This window comes from Charadrius vociferus, unplaced genomic scaffold (genome assembly GCF_000708025.1).
Source record: "Charadrius vociferus isolate BGI_N301 unplaced genomic scaffold, ASM70802v2 scaffold896, whole genome shotgun sequence".
NCBI classification, from domain to species: domain Eukaryota; kingdom Metazoa; phylum Chordata; class Aves; order Charadriiformes; family Charadriidae; genus Charadrius; species Charadrius vociferus.
Window position 1 is genome coordinate 654,235 of NW_009648959.1, and position 18,549 is coordinate 672,783.

Here is an 18,549-nt window from a genome sequence, read left to right on the forward strand (position 1 = left end):
TAAGCAATAATTATTATGTTAGGATAAAGACTTGGTAGCTCTGCAATACATGGAATGCTTAAATATGGCACTGATTTTATGCTTTTATTGTGCAGGACACTTACTTTTATAGACAGATGTGCTGCAGTTGTAGCCCTGCAGCACAGAAGCAAGCTACCTGTACAGAGTAGTCATTTTGTTACACATGAATATATTTCCTGAGCTGGATTTCAGTATCCCACATCAGCTGGTTCAGAGCTTCATGGAAACAAGTCTTTCTATTGAAAAAGCCCTGCTGTCTTCTAGGCATTCTGCAAGTCGGGAAATTGTGATAGAGCACAATGCCCACCAGGGAATGTACTTGTGTTAGCAGTCTTTTACCATTTAGCACTTAAATTATGCTGCTGCCTTTGTGCTGAAAAGCTAATATGCCCAGAGAACAATACACCTTTAGTGCAGAAAACTGCTGCTCAAGATTATTAATGCAAATGATCAGCTTGAATACTAGCAGCAGAAAATGATATTTGTACTGAAGTATTTAAAACCCAGTATCTTTATTATTGACTTGTTTGCAGTTACTTAATTCCCCTCTTTAGGAAAATGCATTAGTTCTTTGTGAAGAGAGAAATTAAATAGTACACCTGATATGGTTTGGTGGTAAAACAATGGTGAGTTTGATAACTCTGTATTTCAAAGCTGAGGTTTCTCAGTGGTGGTGATATTAGTCATTTAAAACACATTGGTGATATAAGTGTGTCTTCCACCCATCTCTTTCTTCTTTCAGAGCAGCATTGAGCCAAAAAAGAACAGAGGATACAACAGGACAGTACAGGGTAGAAGAGCTGAAATTGTAGTTTGTATCTTCCTCAACCCAGTCTAGTACCTGTCATCAAGGCTTTAGAAGTAACACAACTATGTAGTGGAACTCAAAATAATGAACTGGGTCTGCTACCTGCTTGGGTTTTAACGGAACAGTGGAGGGTATCTTTCAAGTTTTATGGAACACCTTTTGAAAATGCGTAGGAGTTAAATTCTAATGGTAGCCACTTGTGTTGTAACATCCAGCTATCTAGATGGATTTTTTCTGTCTAAACGTCTGTGGAAAACCAGCCAACATATTATTTCACCTAATATTATTAAGACTTTTAAAGTACATAGGAGCTTCCTCTTAATATCTTTATGATCTTTGGGATCTGGTTTGCCATAAATTACATACTAGGGCCATAAAAGAAGTTACGTACCGTACCATACCATACCATACCATACCATACCATACCATACCCTGCCCTAATAGAAGTTCCTTGTTTCAATTATTGGTATGTCTCAATTTTTTATTATTTTTATATGTAAGTGAAATGTTTCAGCTTCTTTTTCACTATGTCTTATGATGGGATACAAAGAAATGCTACAGTAGTGACAATATGTTAATTTATTAGAGACAAGTTTCTACACTCAGTTTTGTCATGAAGGTCTTTAAGACACAGATCCCAAAATCTCAGGAATCATCAAATAATAAGCTAAGATACATGGTTGCCCAAATCTCTTTGATTTTCAGATGGACACTGTTTTTTGTGGATCTGAATGCAATGCTAAGAGTTGACAGGTTGTATGTTCAATTTAGTGTCTGGAAAGCTCAGTGCAAGATAAAGCAATTAGGATTTGATTGTTTAGCAAGGAAGGAGTCTGTAACTTCCTCAGTGCAGCCTAGCTTAGTGCTAGTTTTCTATTTTCCTTGCTTCTTGGCGTTTCTGTCACTGACGGCTCTGATGTCTCTTAAATAGAGACCTTTCCAGGGTGCTCTCCTTTATACTTCAAGTTCAAGCTCTTCCCCCCACCATCCACCTTGGTCTTAGCCTCCTTGGTTGATTTTCAGCTTCACAAAGTCCTACATCACAGCTTCAGTTCATGGACATCTTTCCTCCTTCATGATATAGATATGTTTTAGACAAGCTGTGCCATAAAAGATGTAAGTTAGTTGAGTGTTCTCAAAAATACAACCATGTTCTGTGTAGTTTCCATAGAGCAGGTCTCTTCTGATGAGACGATATGGCATATATTCAGTAACAGTCACTTCAGAAGTAATGCTGAAGCTCCTGTAAATACAGAGTATTTGTCTCTGATATTCATACACTAGGTTGTTCTTTTTGACATGAGTTTTTGCATGACATTAAGAACTTGGTTCTCCACACTACCTTATTTGTGGCAAAAAAAAAAAGGTGGCAGTGACTTGAACTTAGGCTATGTACTCCTTTTTTTCATCCTAGTTGAACTAAGAGGGTGCTGTAAATGCTTGGTAAAGTTTTACAGTCAGGAAGAGCAGGAGCAATACCTGGCACGTGCAGAATGAAGAAAATTTAAGAATTATATGCAAACAAACAAAACAACGGAAAAAACAACACACACCCCCAGCTCTTGTCTGCAAGCTCCTTGTTATACCTGCATCATCAGAAATAAGTCCCCGGGCAATATGCAGAAATTCATTGCCTCTAGTTCCTCTCCACCAATACGTCTGTAAGAACATATGCTCGGCTGCTTAGCAAGCAGTATGTGCAGTTCAAAAATGTTGCAAGTTTCAAGTAGCTGTGTCTCTTTTTGTTCTTTAAATTGGTCATGTGAGATGCAGCAATTGCTAAGCCTTCAACACAGATTCTCACTTGCTATGAAGAAAGGTTTCTTAGTGAATCCCAGAGCCAATAAGACATTAAAATTTCATTAAAATTCAATTGCATCCCAGAGCTTAGCTCCTTTATTTTGCTGTGTAAATTTCAACCTGTGTTCTGACCAAGCTATTTGCAGTCAGGTTTTTCCACTGGCCTAGTTGGAATGGTCATAAAACGTTTTAGTGCTCAAACTGGCCTAACAGTTTGAGGGCAGTTTGAAGGGCAAATGTCCTATATCGCCTCAATGAACCTGAAAGACACCTACACATGGTTTTCATCAGACTCAGGACGCGCAGGCTTCATAAGCACAGGCTTTGGCTAGCAGAAGAGTTCTTATATTACATTAAAGTCGGGTGTGATTATAGGATTTAACAGTTATGATAGAGTTTCTTGACTTACTTGAGGATAGATGGATCCTATAGTTGCCAGTGTCAGTATATGGAAGACAGACATGTAAGGATTTGAACTGTCTTTTAGTAGCTCATCAGTATGCCAAGTCAGACTTCTATGCTTAAAGCAGCAGTGGTTAGTGTTAATATCAAGGTTTGGTAATCATAATTTCGGTATTATTCTTAAACAAGGAGTTTCATTAGAAAGAAGAAGAACAACGTAGTTCATCTTGGTCTCTGATAGTCTAGTGTCCTCTACAACTTGCAGAGATGATTTCTACTTAGGATTAAAAAGTCTGAATACAAATGCTGTAAAATTAAAATTGATGAAGGAAATGCAGGTGCGTTTTCCCAGAGAAATAGATTAAATATGTCACTTAATGTGCAGTTAATTTGCAGCATAGGGTAAAATTTAAGAACACAAAGTGTAGGGGAAGAGTCATAAGTTTTATCATAATTGTTGGTGTTTTGCTTGTGAAGAAATACTAATTGGAGTCCTGATCAGGAACTACAAATTGCATATAGTCTTATCATACATCTGAATGGAGAAGAGCATGCCTGCTTCATTGCACATGGGGATGGCACTTCCTTGTACCTCAGGCTACACTTGGAACATTTGTGCAAAACACAGATACATGTTTCTGAGTTGCAAACAATTGGTATGGAATATCAGTTGTACAAAGATCGGCTCTTCTACCGTAAAGGGTGTTCCAACTATGAGGCTTCAGGTGATACAGGTATCTCTGGGAGAAGAGGGCAGTGTTGTTCAGTGCATATATGTAGAAAGGGGGTGATGGACAGTAGTAGCTGGAAGTGAATTCCAGACCATATAGCAGCAAGATCTATTTGAAAGACAAGCTAACAAAAAATAAGAAAATAAAGTGAAAACAGGGTGAAGTAGAAAGAAAAAAAAAGGACTCCTCAGGCAAGATTTTCTGAAATTAATGTCTGAATATCAACTCCTAAATCTTTTTGTAAGTCTATGGCTTGATTTCTTTGTGAGTTGATGAGTAGCCAGGAGTTCCTATTTGAATATCATATGGAGGTGCATGTAGTGTATTCATCGGAAACATTAGAAGGCTAAAATTTTACTATTTAGCATTTTCCTGATAAATTAAAAATTTAGGAAACAAATGTGAAGCATCCAAGCAGGAGGGTGTTCTAAAGAAAACACAGTGGGTTCTGTTGCCAGCCTGCCTTTCACCATCTTTCAGTTCCCAAGCTGAGAGCAAGGGTTTCAGAACCTATGACTAAAAGAAATGCACAAGGGAGCAGGGAACTGTTTCACTTGGAAATTGGCCCCCCAATTTTTTTTTTTTGTTGTTGGAATGTGAATATTCTTTTGAGGTTGGCCATGACATTCTCAACTCAGAAAAATCAGATTAATCCTAGCTTTTTTATATTCCTCCTGGGAGAAAATTCTCTTTTAAAAAAACAGTTGGTATGAATTTAATCCCTTCACATTCCACTCTCAAGAATGCTGAAACTACCGTTTGCAAGAAATCCAAGATGCTTTTAAAAGGACAAGCAAATATTTCATTCGGAGTTCAGCCTGGGTACATTCAGGTAAGAGAAAGGTGTTGGGTTAGAGAGAGACTACAAAGAAAAAACACCCTGCGTGGCTTGCCTCCCCCGCGGTTGGATACAAAATGTCTGTGCATGCACATTTAATTGGTGCCCTATAAACAGCAGGAGAGCTGTTGAGCCTGGTCTTTCAGGAAACAATCACCCCTTACATTCAGTCACCGCCTCTTCATACTTTTCGGAGCGTGCAGGGTGATGCTGCATGAGCAAGAGCCGGCTGTTCCCTTTCTTTTCCCCTGCGGAGCGGACCCCTGCAGCAATCGGCCTCTCCGTATTTTAATTGTTTGTTTCCGGTTGCTGGCAAGAGTTCTTAAAATACCTCGCCTGGTTTGTTTCAAAGCGGCGCTGGCTCGGTGCTCAGCGCGGCACCCAGCATGGGGCCGAGCGGTCCCAGGCTGTCCCAATGGGGAAGCACAGCAGCAGGCTGTACTTACTGGTTACTGAGCCCCCGGAGGAGGCAGGAAGGAGCACTTGGGAACCTGAAAGTCACAGCTACTGCCAAAGGGGGCGGGAGTAGAAATCTAATCTGTTCAAAGTGGAAGATTCAGCGTGGTATTGTGCTGTTTTGCTGTTTCCTCTCCAAATGGATGTTATAGATAGATTTCTTCAATGAGTAAGAATTCATTTCTGGTGCCCCTAAGAAAATAAAACAGATTAGGGATTGGTTAGAGCTGCAGAAATAAAAATACGTAAACATAAAAATAAACATAACATTATAGTTTTGAGAAACAGTATAAATCCAGTTACTTTTCTCCATTACCAGAGGCTGGAAGAAACAGGATCCGTTGTGTAAACAGCGGCTTTTCCTGAATATGCCAGAGTCAACTTTGGTCAGGTAGACTGGGTTCTGCTCCTTCCAGGTCCTGTGACACCTGCAAAGTAGTAAGAGGAACAGATTAAAAAAAAAAAAAAAAAAGGCATTCCAGCCCTTCCAGTTGGCTATTAACAAGCAGGCCACAACATACAGGATTAGGCATTTCTCGTACTTGGACTGCAAATGCAGCAAAGGAAATATGAGAAGGCATAATATGGAGCTGTACAACAATACAGGTAAAATACGTTATGATTTGCACGCCCACAGGAAAGGTATAAGGCTGCATTCACAACTGGAATGGACTTAATGCTGAGCACAATTTTCAGGTTCACATACTTGGTGCTGGTATCGATGGTATGAATAGATGTCTGATTTTTGGAGATTGTGATCTACTCGTGCCTCATTATAATCATAACATATAACATATTATGAGGGGAAAAAAAAGTGACGTGGAGATTCTAATCAGCGTCTTTCAGAAGTGTCCTGTGGGCCTACTGAAGATTCAGAAAGGTCCTCCTAATTCTACTTCTGTTTATCTGGAATTACTTATCTGAGATGGCTGTCTCCTGAATCATGGTCATTTCTTCTTGTCTGTCCTCCTGATCTTGTTAATTTTGTATTTAAAATACACTCCCACTAAAAATTAACATTTGCAGTAAAACACAAATCCAGTATGTGCTGTTGTATTCCCAAAAATCTTTTAGTGAGGCTTCAGTTCTTGAATAATAATGAAATTAATGCACAAGGAGAAGAACCTTGCAAGATCCAATATTGTGCTGTGAAAGAAAGGAGTTGTCCCTCAGGGGTCAGTACTGGGTCCAGTCCTGTTCAATGTATTCATCAATAATCTGGATGAAGGGATAGAGTGTACCATCAGTAAGGTTACTGATGATACAAAACTGGGAGGGGGGGCTGACATGCCAGAAGGCTGTGCCGCCTTACAACGTGACCTGGACAGGCTGGAGAATTGGGCAGAGAGAAACCTTATGAAATTCAACAAGGGCAAGTGTAGGGTGCTGCATCTGGGGAGGAATAACCCCATGCATCAGTACAGGTTGGGGGCTGAGCTGCTCTCCAGGAGGTCAGGGAGTCCTGTTAGACCACAGGATGACCATGAGCCAGCAATGTGCCCTGGTGGCCAAGAAGGCCAATGGCATCCTGGGGTGCATCAGGAAGAATGTGGCCAGCAGGTCGAGGGAGGTCATCCTCCCCCTCTACTCTGCCCTGGTGAGGCCGCATCTGGAGTACTGTGTCCAGTTCTGGGCTCCCCGGTTCAAGAAGGACAGGGATCTGCTGGAAAGGGTCCAGCAAAGGTCTATGAAGATGATTAGGGGATTGGAACATCTGTCTTATGAGGAAAGGCTGAGGGACTTGGGTCTCTTTAGTCTAGAGAAAAGAAGACTGAGGGGGGATCTTAGTAATGCTTACAAATACTTAAAGGGAGGGTGCGAGGTGGATGGGAACAGTGTTTTTTCAGTGGTGCCCAGTGATAGGACAAGAGGTAACGGGCACAAACCTGAACACAGGAAGTTCCATCTTAGCATGCGGAGGAACTTCTTTACTTTGAGGGTAGTGGAGCACTGGCACAGGCTGCCCAGAGAGGTTGTGGAGTCTCCCGCTCTGAAGACATTCAAAACCCGCCTGGACGCCGTCCCGTGCAACCTGTTGTAGGTGACCCTGCTCTGGCAGGGGGGTTGGACTAGATGATCTCCGGAGGTCCCTTTCTACCCTGACCAATCTGTGATTCTGTGAATTACGAAGTAGACAGGTCCAGAATTGCTATAAAATGGTGAAGCTCCTTTTGTTATGAAAGCTTTGCTTTCTCATACCAAAAAAATAATGTAACCAAACATGACATTTTTGTTCTCTTCAAAATTAAACACATATTAATTGTGTTTTAGCTGAGTGGGTATTTACCTGCGTTAGTTATTTAGAGTACTGCTCTGGAATCCACACTGTAAATGAACTATCTAGACTGCTGGGATTAATCCAGTTTATCTGGAGAACACCCTCCAATTTGTCATAACATAACTGAATAAATCTCACACAATCTGCTGAATTTAAATATGCAGGCTATTAAAAGAATATGGAGCAATCTGACAGACACCTAAGAGGAGGACAATCATTTGGCCATGGCTGTCATCTTTTTTATTGTCTCTTTAGTAAGAAAATCAGGTCACCTCTTGTTTTATTCCTGAACTTGATAGGTATTTTATGTGAATGCACCTTTTTGTTCTTTTTGTACAGCACCTTACAGGATCCTAGTCCATTAAAAAAAAAAAAAGCTTCAGTACAAGACATTTTTCAGTTTTTATCAGCCACAAAAAGAGTGCAACTGTGTTGCATGCTTTTTCTCTATACTGTATTTATTACTATTATATTTAATAGCTGTGACAATATAGTGAGGCTTTCTGTTTGTATCTTTATTTTTGGGCCTTTTCAGGATGAGATCTCTGGATGATATGTAAAATATGCCAGTTTAAGTAGACCTTAGACATGTCTACTCTTCATGCTTGAGTGAGAGAGATCTGTCATTGTTCTGGTCAAGATGGCTATGTAAAAGGGAAAGATGGGGAGTAAATTTCCAGGTCCTCACTAGGGGCTTTCTGCTGGGCAGTGTTGATGTGGAGTGCTGTCATTTGGGATGCTAATACTTCCCGCTCCCCATACCCCCATCTTCTGTTTCTGGAAAGGTAAAAATGATGGAACATAGCATACCAGTAGGACACATTTTGTACCAATTCTTGTGCTAGTCACTGAAAAGATTCCAAAAAAATACAATGCAGTTTAGCTCATGCTGATTTTTCCCTAGTGTTGGCACTTAAAATCGGTTGATCCCTACCTTTTAATTATGTCTTAGAAAAAAAGTAGTGTTCTTCAGAATTCTAAATTGTGGTATAGTCTAAAATGTATTGTACTTCAGGATTTTGCATTACTTGTTTGGATGCCTTTTTGGGGAACATATGGTATATAATGGCTGTATTTTGACTGTAGAAAACCAGAGTCTCTCTTTACTTCCAAGTTCAAATGCAAGTTTTAAATAATGATGTAAACCTTAGGTCGTCAGTAGAATCTGACCGTGTCTGGGAAAATCTGGCTTTTGTGTTTGCCAAGTTTCGGTTAAGTCCCTTTTACAGGTGTGTGTCCTAATTCTGTAAAGTGTGGACTATATGAGTAGGTTCATTCAGAATGGTTGTGCCAGGAAATCCTGGTTGGATTTTCTAGCACTTAAGAAGTTTCTCTTTAGAAACCTAGCTGTTCCAGTGCCCAACACTGAGCATGGCACTATTCGGAAGACCTCCCAGGAGCAGTATAAAAAAATGCTGTAATGAACAGAGATATTTAATTTAGGTATGACTAGAATCAAAAATAGGGATGGAAGAAGCTGGAAATAGATGAACACAGAACTCACAGGATTTCTAGGTGTGTTGCATTTGTGCGTGATGCATGCCTGCGTGCTTGCATGCCCTTGGCTCAGAGAAAGGTCTTCAAAATGTCTGGTGCTATCTTTCTGGAAGGATTTGCTCCTTCTGTAGTGCTGGAAAGGTGGTTTGAATCTTCTTGTGCTCTTGCACCAACATAGTACCCATTAGGATGGAGGTGAAGCAGTACTGCAAGTGTGAAAACCTGGAGCTGCGGCAAGCCAGACTTTGACCTGTTGGCCCATCCTTTAAATAAAGGGTAATAAGGCAGTGTGTTCCCTCTTAATCTAATCCTCATCAGACCCGTCCAAGGCAGTGGGTTGTACCATGTCAGCTGCTAGCATCATCTGCCTTCTAGGCAGAGATTCACAGCAACACTTGGGTGTATCAAATGTCATTGCCATGAATGTGACACATTGTGTTCCTGAAAATAAAAATAGAGTCATCCCCACTTGTTCAAAGCATGCTTAGCTCTCTCTGCGTTTATTCTTTCCATGATGGTACAATAACTGCTGCAAAATTTCCAGTGCATATATCAAGTTACAGATTAGTGCAGGCCCCCGTGGTTCTTGGAACAGCATGAGGCTGTTTTTGTTTACTGATGACATTTATCCTCTCATTTCCTTTTGGAAGCGTGACAGCTTCTCGGTGTCTGATGGGGAATGTACTTACAGGACCTTCTTTTCATGCCATGTCTGATGATAAATGCACCACTGCATAGTATATGTGTCTGCTTGCTATGGAGCCACTATTACTGCTTTCAGCAGTCAGTCTGGCAGGAACTTGGCTGGGCAGGAAAGCAAAAGAGTTTCTAAGTGCAATTATCTTCTCTTGCAGGAGGAGACCGAGAGCGGATGACAGCTAATCATGAAACGTACCTTCTTATGGCGAGCACGCAGAATGACATGGAGGATTGGGTGAAATCCATTCGCAGGGTTATATGGGCGCCATTTGGAGGAGGTGAGTCAGTGAGGGAAAATGTAAGGCTCCCAATTACACAAAGACATGCAAGGGTTCTTCTCTTGTCTCTCAGTTGCAGGCAGAGTTTTGATGTGAAGAGGAGGAGAACAGTCTAGATAGTTCAAAAAACAGTGGAGTAAACCCTTTGTTTTCACTTGCAGTGCAAGTATCGGGCACGTTCCCGTGTAGAGGGCTCATTTAAAAGACTTTAAACTGTCTGGAGACCACATCCCTTGATGAGGATAGCACATGACAGTGCATTACCAAGGCAAGGGGAAGTTTTCACAGAAAGCTGGTCTCCTATGAAATCAGCTTTCCCGCAGGGAAAAGCAGGGTAATTCCTTTGTTCACCAGCTAGAAGACGGTCCATGTGTTTCATAAATGCCTGTTACAAGAAGCTGTCAGTGGTTGTCCTGCAAATGACAACTAAGACCAGCAATAGTATTATATAAAGCTACGCGCTACAATATAAGCCTCAGAATATTAGCACTAGCAGTGTAGGATAGATTCCTTTTCTTTTGATGGGCATACCCAATAATTTCAGTAGTACTGGATCAAAATTTATTGTTGGATGTCTAGTTGTCTTTTTAAAAAGCTCTCTTATGTTGAATGCGCTGCAAGTTATTATCATTTTCATCATTATTATTCTGGTGAGAATGTCTATATTATTATAATACAAGTGTGATTGATAAACGTGCACAAAAGGTCAGTATGTTAATCGGTCTGTTCCTTGGAGCTCTCAAATCTCCAGGTTTGGGGGCAGAAATATTTTTCCATTGTGAAAGAGCACCCATATTGCATCAGATACTTTTTGGTCTTGTCTGGAGGTTGCAGGAATAGTAGGTCAGGCAGGGTTGTCTGTGCTGTTTCATGACTGAGAAGCGCAATTATCACTGAGAACTGTGATTGCTGACTGCAAATGTCTTTTTCTCAAATGCCAGGTAGACCACAGGAGACAGGATTGGAGGGACTGAAGGAAACTACCATTTTAAACAAAACTTTTCTTGTCAGCCACCCATCTTCCTTTGTGCTTTATTCAGGTCTTGCTGGTGGGCTGCACTGAGGGACTTGTCAGCTAGGGGCTGTCTGGCATCTCTTTAAACATGAGTGTCTTCTCTTTGGCTCCTCCTGGGGAAATGTGCCCTGGAAAGATGATGCTGAGCAGTCATCTCACTGGGATCTGGCCCAATATGTTATTAAACTGGCACAGTCCTGGATCTGAGCATGTAAGTCTTACAGGAGGATGTTTAAAAGAAAACCCAAAACAACTAACCCCAAAACCCACAAAGTGAAAGGTTTGTCTTAAAAAGCGTGATCTACTGGTATCTTGAGCTGGTTTGGGAGAGTGGCAGCGGGAGGAGCACAGTCTTCTGAAATTAGGTTTGGTAAGAAATCTCCTTGCTTATATAGCACAAAGATTACCCGTCCCCAACTTTCTCTTTGTAAAGCAGGCCTCATGTTGAGCTCCTTAGTGTTCTCTGATTCCAGTCCAGTAGCAGCATAAGCTACTGCGGCAATAATAAATTTGGGGACATAACAGAACTGGATTTTTCAAAGAGTGTCTTTGTGGTTTTTTGCACTTGGCTTCCAGCACCACAGTATGTTTCTGTGGCAGATAATGAGGAAAGGCGACCTTGCAGTTCTGCAAGTGGAGAAGTGTCTACATTTTACAGACAGAGAGCTGAGATTACGTGAAACTCCGTTTCTAGCCCAAGTCCATGCACAGAGCTACGAATAGAAACCAAATCTCCCGAGTCCTGCCCCTATGCTTTCTTTACCAGCCCCTCATTTGCTTTTATAGGGCAAGAGCTATTTCTGGTTTACAGCTGGGAATCCTTCCAGCCACCATGATAATTCTCGGGGCACCATCATTGTAGTACAAGTGTTTAATACCAATTACTGAGGGAAGCACCTTGCTGAGGATTTTGCATGCTGATTTGCATAAAGCGAGTTGTGTGCAATCCTTGAATTACTGTTTAAATTCATTTGTAGTTAAAACACTTCTGAGCACATTCTTTTTGAACATTCTTTTTTGAATCCTATTGGATTTCTTGAGTAAACACACTGACTCGGGGTTGTTTGTATTGGGAAGCAAACAGTTAACTCTCTGGAAAACATGAGAATAGATGGAACAAGATTTTGGGTTTAGTGTTCATGCAGAAGACTTGACTGTGATAACAAGGCAAAAGCAGTATCATGGGATGTGTCACCATTAAGAAATGTTTCTAGCATGTCCCCCATTTTATTAACTACTTGTTACTTCAGTTGATAGTCTGAGCTATCTTAACAAGTCTTAATAAGCACTATTAACTGTTCTGTGATCATGTATGACTGGACACACTCATATTTTTATTATCCCTTGCTGCATGGATGTTGCTACAGCTGCTGCAAATGTCTGACTCTTCTAAAGAAGGGCACTTCTGGGTTAAGTTGTCTAAGAGCCTGCCTTTATGAGCTGTAGCCAGTGAAGTTAAAAATCTTTTTATCTATCTGTTACATGAAATTGCAGTCACATGATGATGACTAGCCAGTAACGAGTAATTACCTGCAACACAAAATTATTTCAGACACTTAATTAATCAAAACACCAGTTTTATATCAGCTTCCTAAATTTCAGTACTAGATGGTAAACCACAATAGTCTGGTGCCATACAAGTCAAGTGCCACTTTGAGTAACATATTTGAATTTTCTGGTTCCTTTAAGCATTGTAAGCAAACACTCTGTGTGTGTGTGTGTGCGTGCACGTGCAACGGATGTGTCTGAGCCTTGGTGAGCAGCTAATATTTAAAGTTTGTCTGGCAGTGGGAAAGGACTCCCGGTACCAGAGCAAGGAGCTCTGTAAATGATTAACCATATCATTAAATTGTTATTTGTTAACCTGTGCTAGAAAGAGAGGGAAGGAGGGGTGCAGGTGGGAATCTGCTAAGGTGATGAGAAACAGCTTGGGTTTTGCACCAAAAGAATAAGGTGACTGTGGAAAAAATTCTGAGAGGGAAGAGAAATGTAAATGAGGCAGGGCATGTAATGCCTGTTTGCACATGAAATTCCTCTCCTGATTAGATTAAAAGGGCAATTTTTTACAGGAGGGAAAGGCCTGAGCTTTAATTGCAGAGCTTGCAACTAAGGGGGAGGGAGGATGCGAGAAGAAGGAGCATGAGCGTTTTAGCAGGGGTAGTAACTTAAGATCTGGCACCTCCTGCGGGAGCCAGGCACAGCCTGCTTGCTTTTCAAGCTGCTGCACACAACGGCCGCCTGAAGTCAACTCAAAGTCACCCGGAGGAGCAGACAAATCTGCGTTGCGGTAGCTCGCTCCTCTACGTCGTTTCCCTGCACCTGCTGCACGCCAGGGGCTGGTGCAGGCGGCGGCAGCAGCAGCCGTGGCTGCCATTGCCAGGCGTGGGACTGGGAGGGAGCAAGCAAGCAGAGCATCCCTGTGTGGAGGCACGTATTCCTCAGCAGCTCCCCAGGATCCTGCCGGCAAAGATGCGCTGCCACCGCATCTGACGCACCTCTCCCATGAGAGCTTCTGGTAGTTCGAAGGCAATAAAACAAGCAAGAAGCCCATGAGAACACCAGTCAGGGAGCTGGGTATATAAAAGGCCTTTTAAAAGGAATTTGTTATGGACAGAGAGCCTTTCGGGTGAAGGGGTTGTTGTTTTTGCTTCTCGGTTGCAGAGATAAAGGGAGCCAGCAAGGAGTATCGTATCCCGGAGGATTCTTCAGTGGCCTTTTTGGTATTGTTCTTTGCTTTCCCCTTGCGCACCGTGAAGCACTGACCTTTTCCTGCGGAATTAGAGTCTCAGCCACTCAACCCTCTGTTCCAGCTGGGAGGAAGAGGTCTTTCTACCCCTCCATCTGCGCAGGCACTTCTGTTTGAATGGAAGATATATTTTTGCTGAAACTCTTTTGTTGTGACATTGCATAATAGAGAGTTGTCTCGCCGTGGGAAATAAAAGAAACGAAAGGAAATAGAGAGACGGAAGGAAATTGTTCCCCAAAGCAAAATTGAAGCCGGGAAGAGAACATTAAAATCACTTCAAGCCCTACCCAAGATCTAGAAGACCACAAATCTCCTAGCTTCAGAGGAAAATACGCTATTATAAAAACTCCTCAGCAGTCAGTAATGATGAGCAGTTGTGGTGTTTCGTCTGCATGCAGCTGGTAAAGGAAAGCTTTGGAGGGACGTGGTGTCTCTGGCCTGTATGATGCCTGAAGACAGAAATGCTGGAGTACGCAGCCCAGGTGCCTTAGCAGCAGCTCCTTTCATTCCTAAAACTACTTATAGGAGAATTAAGCGGTGTTTTAGTTTCCGTAAAGGTAGGTCCGTTCTGTCGCTGTGTTCTGATTTGCTAGTGAAGCCATGGTTTCTGAGAAGTCAAGGAGGCTGTGTGTGCGGGGGCAGATGAGAGCACTGAAACAAAAGGCATTAAACAATGCAGATGCCAACATTCCACAAATGATTTATTTACTTCTTTGTTCATTTGTTTGTAGCTGTCCAGCTGATACTGTGTCCGCTACATAATAGCCCATGAATAGGCTGCCTGAATGAGGTGGCTTGAGACAAGATTATTGCAGAGCATCTGAGCAAAAATCAGTGAGAGCGGTGGGGGAATCAGACATGTGATGCTCTGAGTTGCCTATTTGTCTGGCAGAACATCAGGGAAAAGAGTTCAGGTTTGCATTTGGTTTGTGTGGGAGGAGGGGGGAGAAGAGAGGCTCCAAAACAACTTGATAAATGTGCACCTGTGCCTAAGACTATGTCCTTGGATTCAGAGATTTCTGATGAAGTGTAGCCCTACAATGCACTGTCCTGTTGCAAGTGCTGCATTGCCACTTCATCCTGCTGCCCTGCAGCCTGCACTTGCCTTTCCACCTGCTGCAGAGAGATGTTTAAAGCCAGTTTTCTTCTGCATTGTACGTACTCCTGTTGAAGCAGGGCATGGCAGTACTGGGGGAAGGGGGGGGGAGGGCAAAGAGGGGGCTGGCTTTCAAAATATGTCAGCTGGAACAGCTGGAAGGGAAACACATGTCTGAAAAAGAGATATGACAAGTGATGATAAGGTGCCATGGTGCTTGGGATGGGTGGGGAGAAACTACCTCTATGATGAGGACAAAAACTTTGTGTGGGGGCAGAGGAGGATATTGGTGCTGCCTTAAAAACTATGCTGGACAGAGAAATCAAAGTGAAAGGGCTAAATTGCCATGTTTTTCTGAAGTGTGAGAAATTATTTTACTCAGGGCTTCTACAAATACAATCATCTTAATCTCCTGCTCCTCCCTAAACTGCTCCTCCATGCTGCCATTTGTCCTTTTGCAAGACCATGCAGCTCTTTGCTCACAAGACTCAGTTGTGATATATTGGCGTCATTGGTTTCGAGGGCTGTGTATGCAGGCAGTCAGGGGTGATGCTTTGAAATGAGGGATCACAACCAGTGAGGGATTCACTGCAGAGCTACAGCAGAGATCAGCTATCACCTGCAGCTGAGACAGCATTGAAAGCTGTTTGCCCCCTGTATCTCCCCCTCCCCAAGGCCAACATTTCCCTTCCTTGCTGGAGTTCAGTCCTTCTGGAGACTGGCCAGGAGGAGGTGGATGTGTCTGTATGAAGTGTGCTAGTGCACTTCATGGTGTCGGTGTGAATTAGAGCTGTCTGTGCCCCGTTTATGCACTTAATTATTTGAGAAATGTTTGGAAGTTAAATAAAGGATTAACTGATAATTTTGCAGACAGCTGCCTTTGTGCCCGGGGTGCAGCCTTAGCCTCTCCAAGAGAAGAGCTTCAGCTGTTGATTCTTTACCCGTATGTTCTGACACAGAAACTCTTCATGTCTAAAACTCCAAGTGAAGCTGCAGCGCTTGAGGCAGAGGATGGAATGACAGAAGCCATGCTGCTAATTTTCTTTACTCCACATACCATTTGTTTCAGTTGCTTTCTTATACGCGTTTTCTGTCAAAAGCATTGTCACCAGGCCAGATCAGAGCTGCAGAATGCTGGGTGCGTGTGTTTAACTAGGTCCATGTCCCACTGAAGTCAACAGAAAGATGAACATTAACTGGACTTTGAGTTAAGCCTTTACTATTGGTTGCACAGGCAAATTAGGCTAACTACACTGGTCTTATTAATTGGCATACCAAATTCTTATTACTTTTGCAGATTGTACACCTAAGTTTAAAAAAAGGCAAAACTAGCCTTCTGCAAAGCAGATCAGTTAGGTCTAAGCTGTACAACACAATGCAGAAAATAAAATTAGCGGGGAAAACCATTGGCTAGTCATTGGAAGACCTACAAGGGAATCATGACATTGTATGTTTAGGCAGAGGTACATCATCATCTTCACCAATGATACAAAGTGTGGAACCCTTCCTGGAAATCCAGATCAAAGCTGCATTGTGAAATATTAAATGTCAGACCTGCTTGGAGGTCATGTCATAGGAGAAGTCAGTGCTCAGAGGGCAGCATCTCAACAGAGACAGAGCCAAGTGTCATTAAAATCCAATTTAGAGAAGGTGTTCTCTGTTTAAGTACAACCACAGGAACCTCCTGAGAGGTCCTGCAGGGTAAGTGGAGAAAGCAATAACTGAGAGTAACTGCTGGCGTGCAGTGGTGAGAACATTTAATAACATGGTGAATTTGGGTGACCAGAGTTCTGGAGGAAGAGATGGCATTGGCCACAGCCAGAGAAATGGTGCAGACCCTGATGCGATCAACTGTGATAAGTTCCCGGCGATGTTTTTAAAATTGCCTTCCTTCCTTTCCAGCCTCTAGCTAGTTCTGCTCTTATTTCAGGGTTGTTTTTTCTAAGCAGTAACCTCTGGTGTGCCGCTGTGCTAAACTCCAGGGCAGGAGTTTATCTTGCCTTATCTACTGCTGGTATCACACTGACTGTGTGGTAGGAGAAGGCTTGAAAGAAAGAACGTGAGTCAGGTGGGAACAAAGTTCTGCTACTGCTATTTTTGGTGGGGTTTTTCCTCTCCTGTACATTACAAAATTCTGTAGAGAGGAAGCAAATACTCCCTGCCTTTGATCCACTCAAAACAGCACTTAGTGCTGGGAAACACTGGAGCAGAAAGAAATAATGAATTAAAATATGATTAGATGAATGAATAAAAATAATGATTTAAAACTTCATATTAAGTGTTACGTGGCCATGACAGCCACTTCTTTGTGTTATTCCAGGACCTTTGTTCCCAGCCCTGCTGTTGAAAGCCGTTCATCTGATCTGTTATTTTCGCTGTCAATGAATTACTGATGTAGAATTGAGAGCTGCTTAAAATTCTCATCCAGATCCTAAGCTGAGATCAATTCCTTTGACCTCAACTGACCCTTTCTGATCAGTATAGCCCATAAACTCAGAAATTGTTTTGGAAGGATGGAGATCCTCTGCTGCACATTGAGCAAACACATGTACAGGCTTGGGCCCTCTGGTAAAAAAAAAATCAGCCCTCTGTGCTTTACGCGGTCTGAAAATTATGCTATCATCTGAATTGCTGAGGGGTGGCTTGGAAAAGGCAGAAAGCTTCTGGCTCGCTGAGTGCGTGTGCGGTGGTAGAGCTAGAGCAACAGGTGGGCTTTTTCAAGCTATTCCTTATAGAGCAAGGAGACAGAACTGCTGCCTAGATCTTTCTCCTTTTTTCTTACTGAATTAGAAGCTTGGAGTCAATAGACTTGAGATGTGACCCCTGCCTGTGCTCAGTAGCTAAGGAAATCATTGACTAATAGCATTCTTAGGTTTTAAAAACATACCCTAACTCTGAATATGTACCATTGAAAATACCACTGTGCTTTCACAGCTCTTGAGTAGACATACGCAGAATTCGGATATAGCACTGTAGTGTCTTTCATAAGGTTTATGGGTATCTGTTAGGCTTGGAAATCCAGTTTCTCAAAATGTTTACAAAACTTCTGCCACAGGAATGTTCTAGTTAATGAATAACCGCTCGGCATGCCCCTTACTAGCATGTGATTTTCCTCTTTGATGTTATGCGTGATCTTGGCTTAATTGGATATAGCTTTAAAGACCTACAAGAGCCTCTCTGAAAAAGCAGTTCTGCTGATTAAATCTAATGACTGGTCAGGACTGGAATCCTGTACGTTTCCCTGCCTTCTGCCAGCTGTGGGGAAGCCAAGCTGCTGCCATTCTGAATCTCAGGGTTTCTTGTTGGTTTTGTTTGTTTGTTTCCTTTCTGGCACCCTATCCCAAGGATAAACCAAACCACAGGGCACCACTTGTGCATCTCTGCGTTTCTGGATTTTGGAGAAATTGACATTTAGGAGGAGAACTTGGGTTTGAACTACAACATGAGTTATGAGGGCTGTCTTTTATTTCCTTCTCCACAGAGGTGTTCTTGTTTAGTTACTGTAGTGGAAATTTACTTTTAAAAAACAGCATGTGAAATTATCTCTGTGATTTTGGTTATGTTGTAGTCTTCATAACTTGGACTGTCTTTTCCTTGTTTCTCTGTAAAGCAGATGCTAGTAGTTACCAGGTGTAGCTGATAGCGTTGTCTGTTGTTACAGTTGTCTGCCTCTGCCAACCACTAAGATAACTGTATGTTTGTAATGACAATTCTTCACAGCATTGCCTTTGCTTCATAATAGTCAATGTCTTAGTCTTCATAAACTATTAATCTGCAGTATCTCCATAGTCATTAGTTGTGACGTATGGGGGGATAAAAGCATTAGAAAGGCACAGTGGAAGAAGGTGCACCTTATGGGGCAGTGATCATGGCTTTTATTCCAA

The 18,549-nt window shown here is 42.2% G+C and overlaps 1 protein-coding gene across 1 annotated transcript in view; it reads left to right on the top strand.

Annotated features, from left to right (window-relative positions):
* The window catches only part of LOC104288706 (rho GTPase-activating protein 24-like), a gene marked incomplete at its 3' end in the record, with an annotated part of 182,160 nt that overhangs the window by 148,237 nt on the left and 15,374 nt on the right, over nucleotides 1-18,549 (top strand). Inside the window, exon 3 of the mRNA XM_009887555.1 lies at nucleotides 9,686-9,808. Coding sequence (XP_009885857.1) covers nucleotides 9,686-9,808 — 123 coding nt within the window. The remainder of the gene's footprint in view (nucleotides 1-9,685; nucleotides 9,809-18,549) is intronic.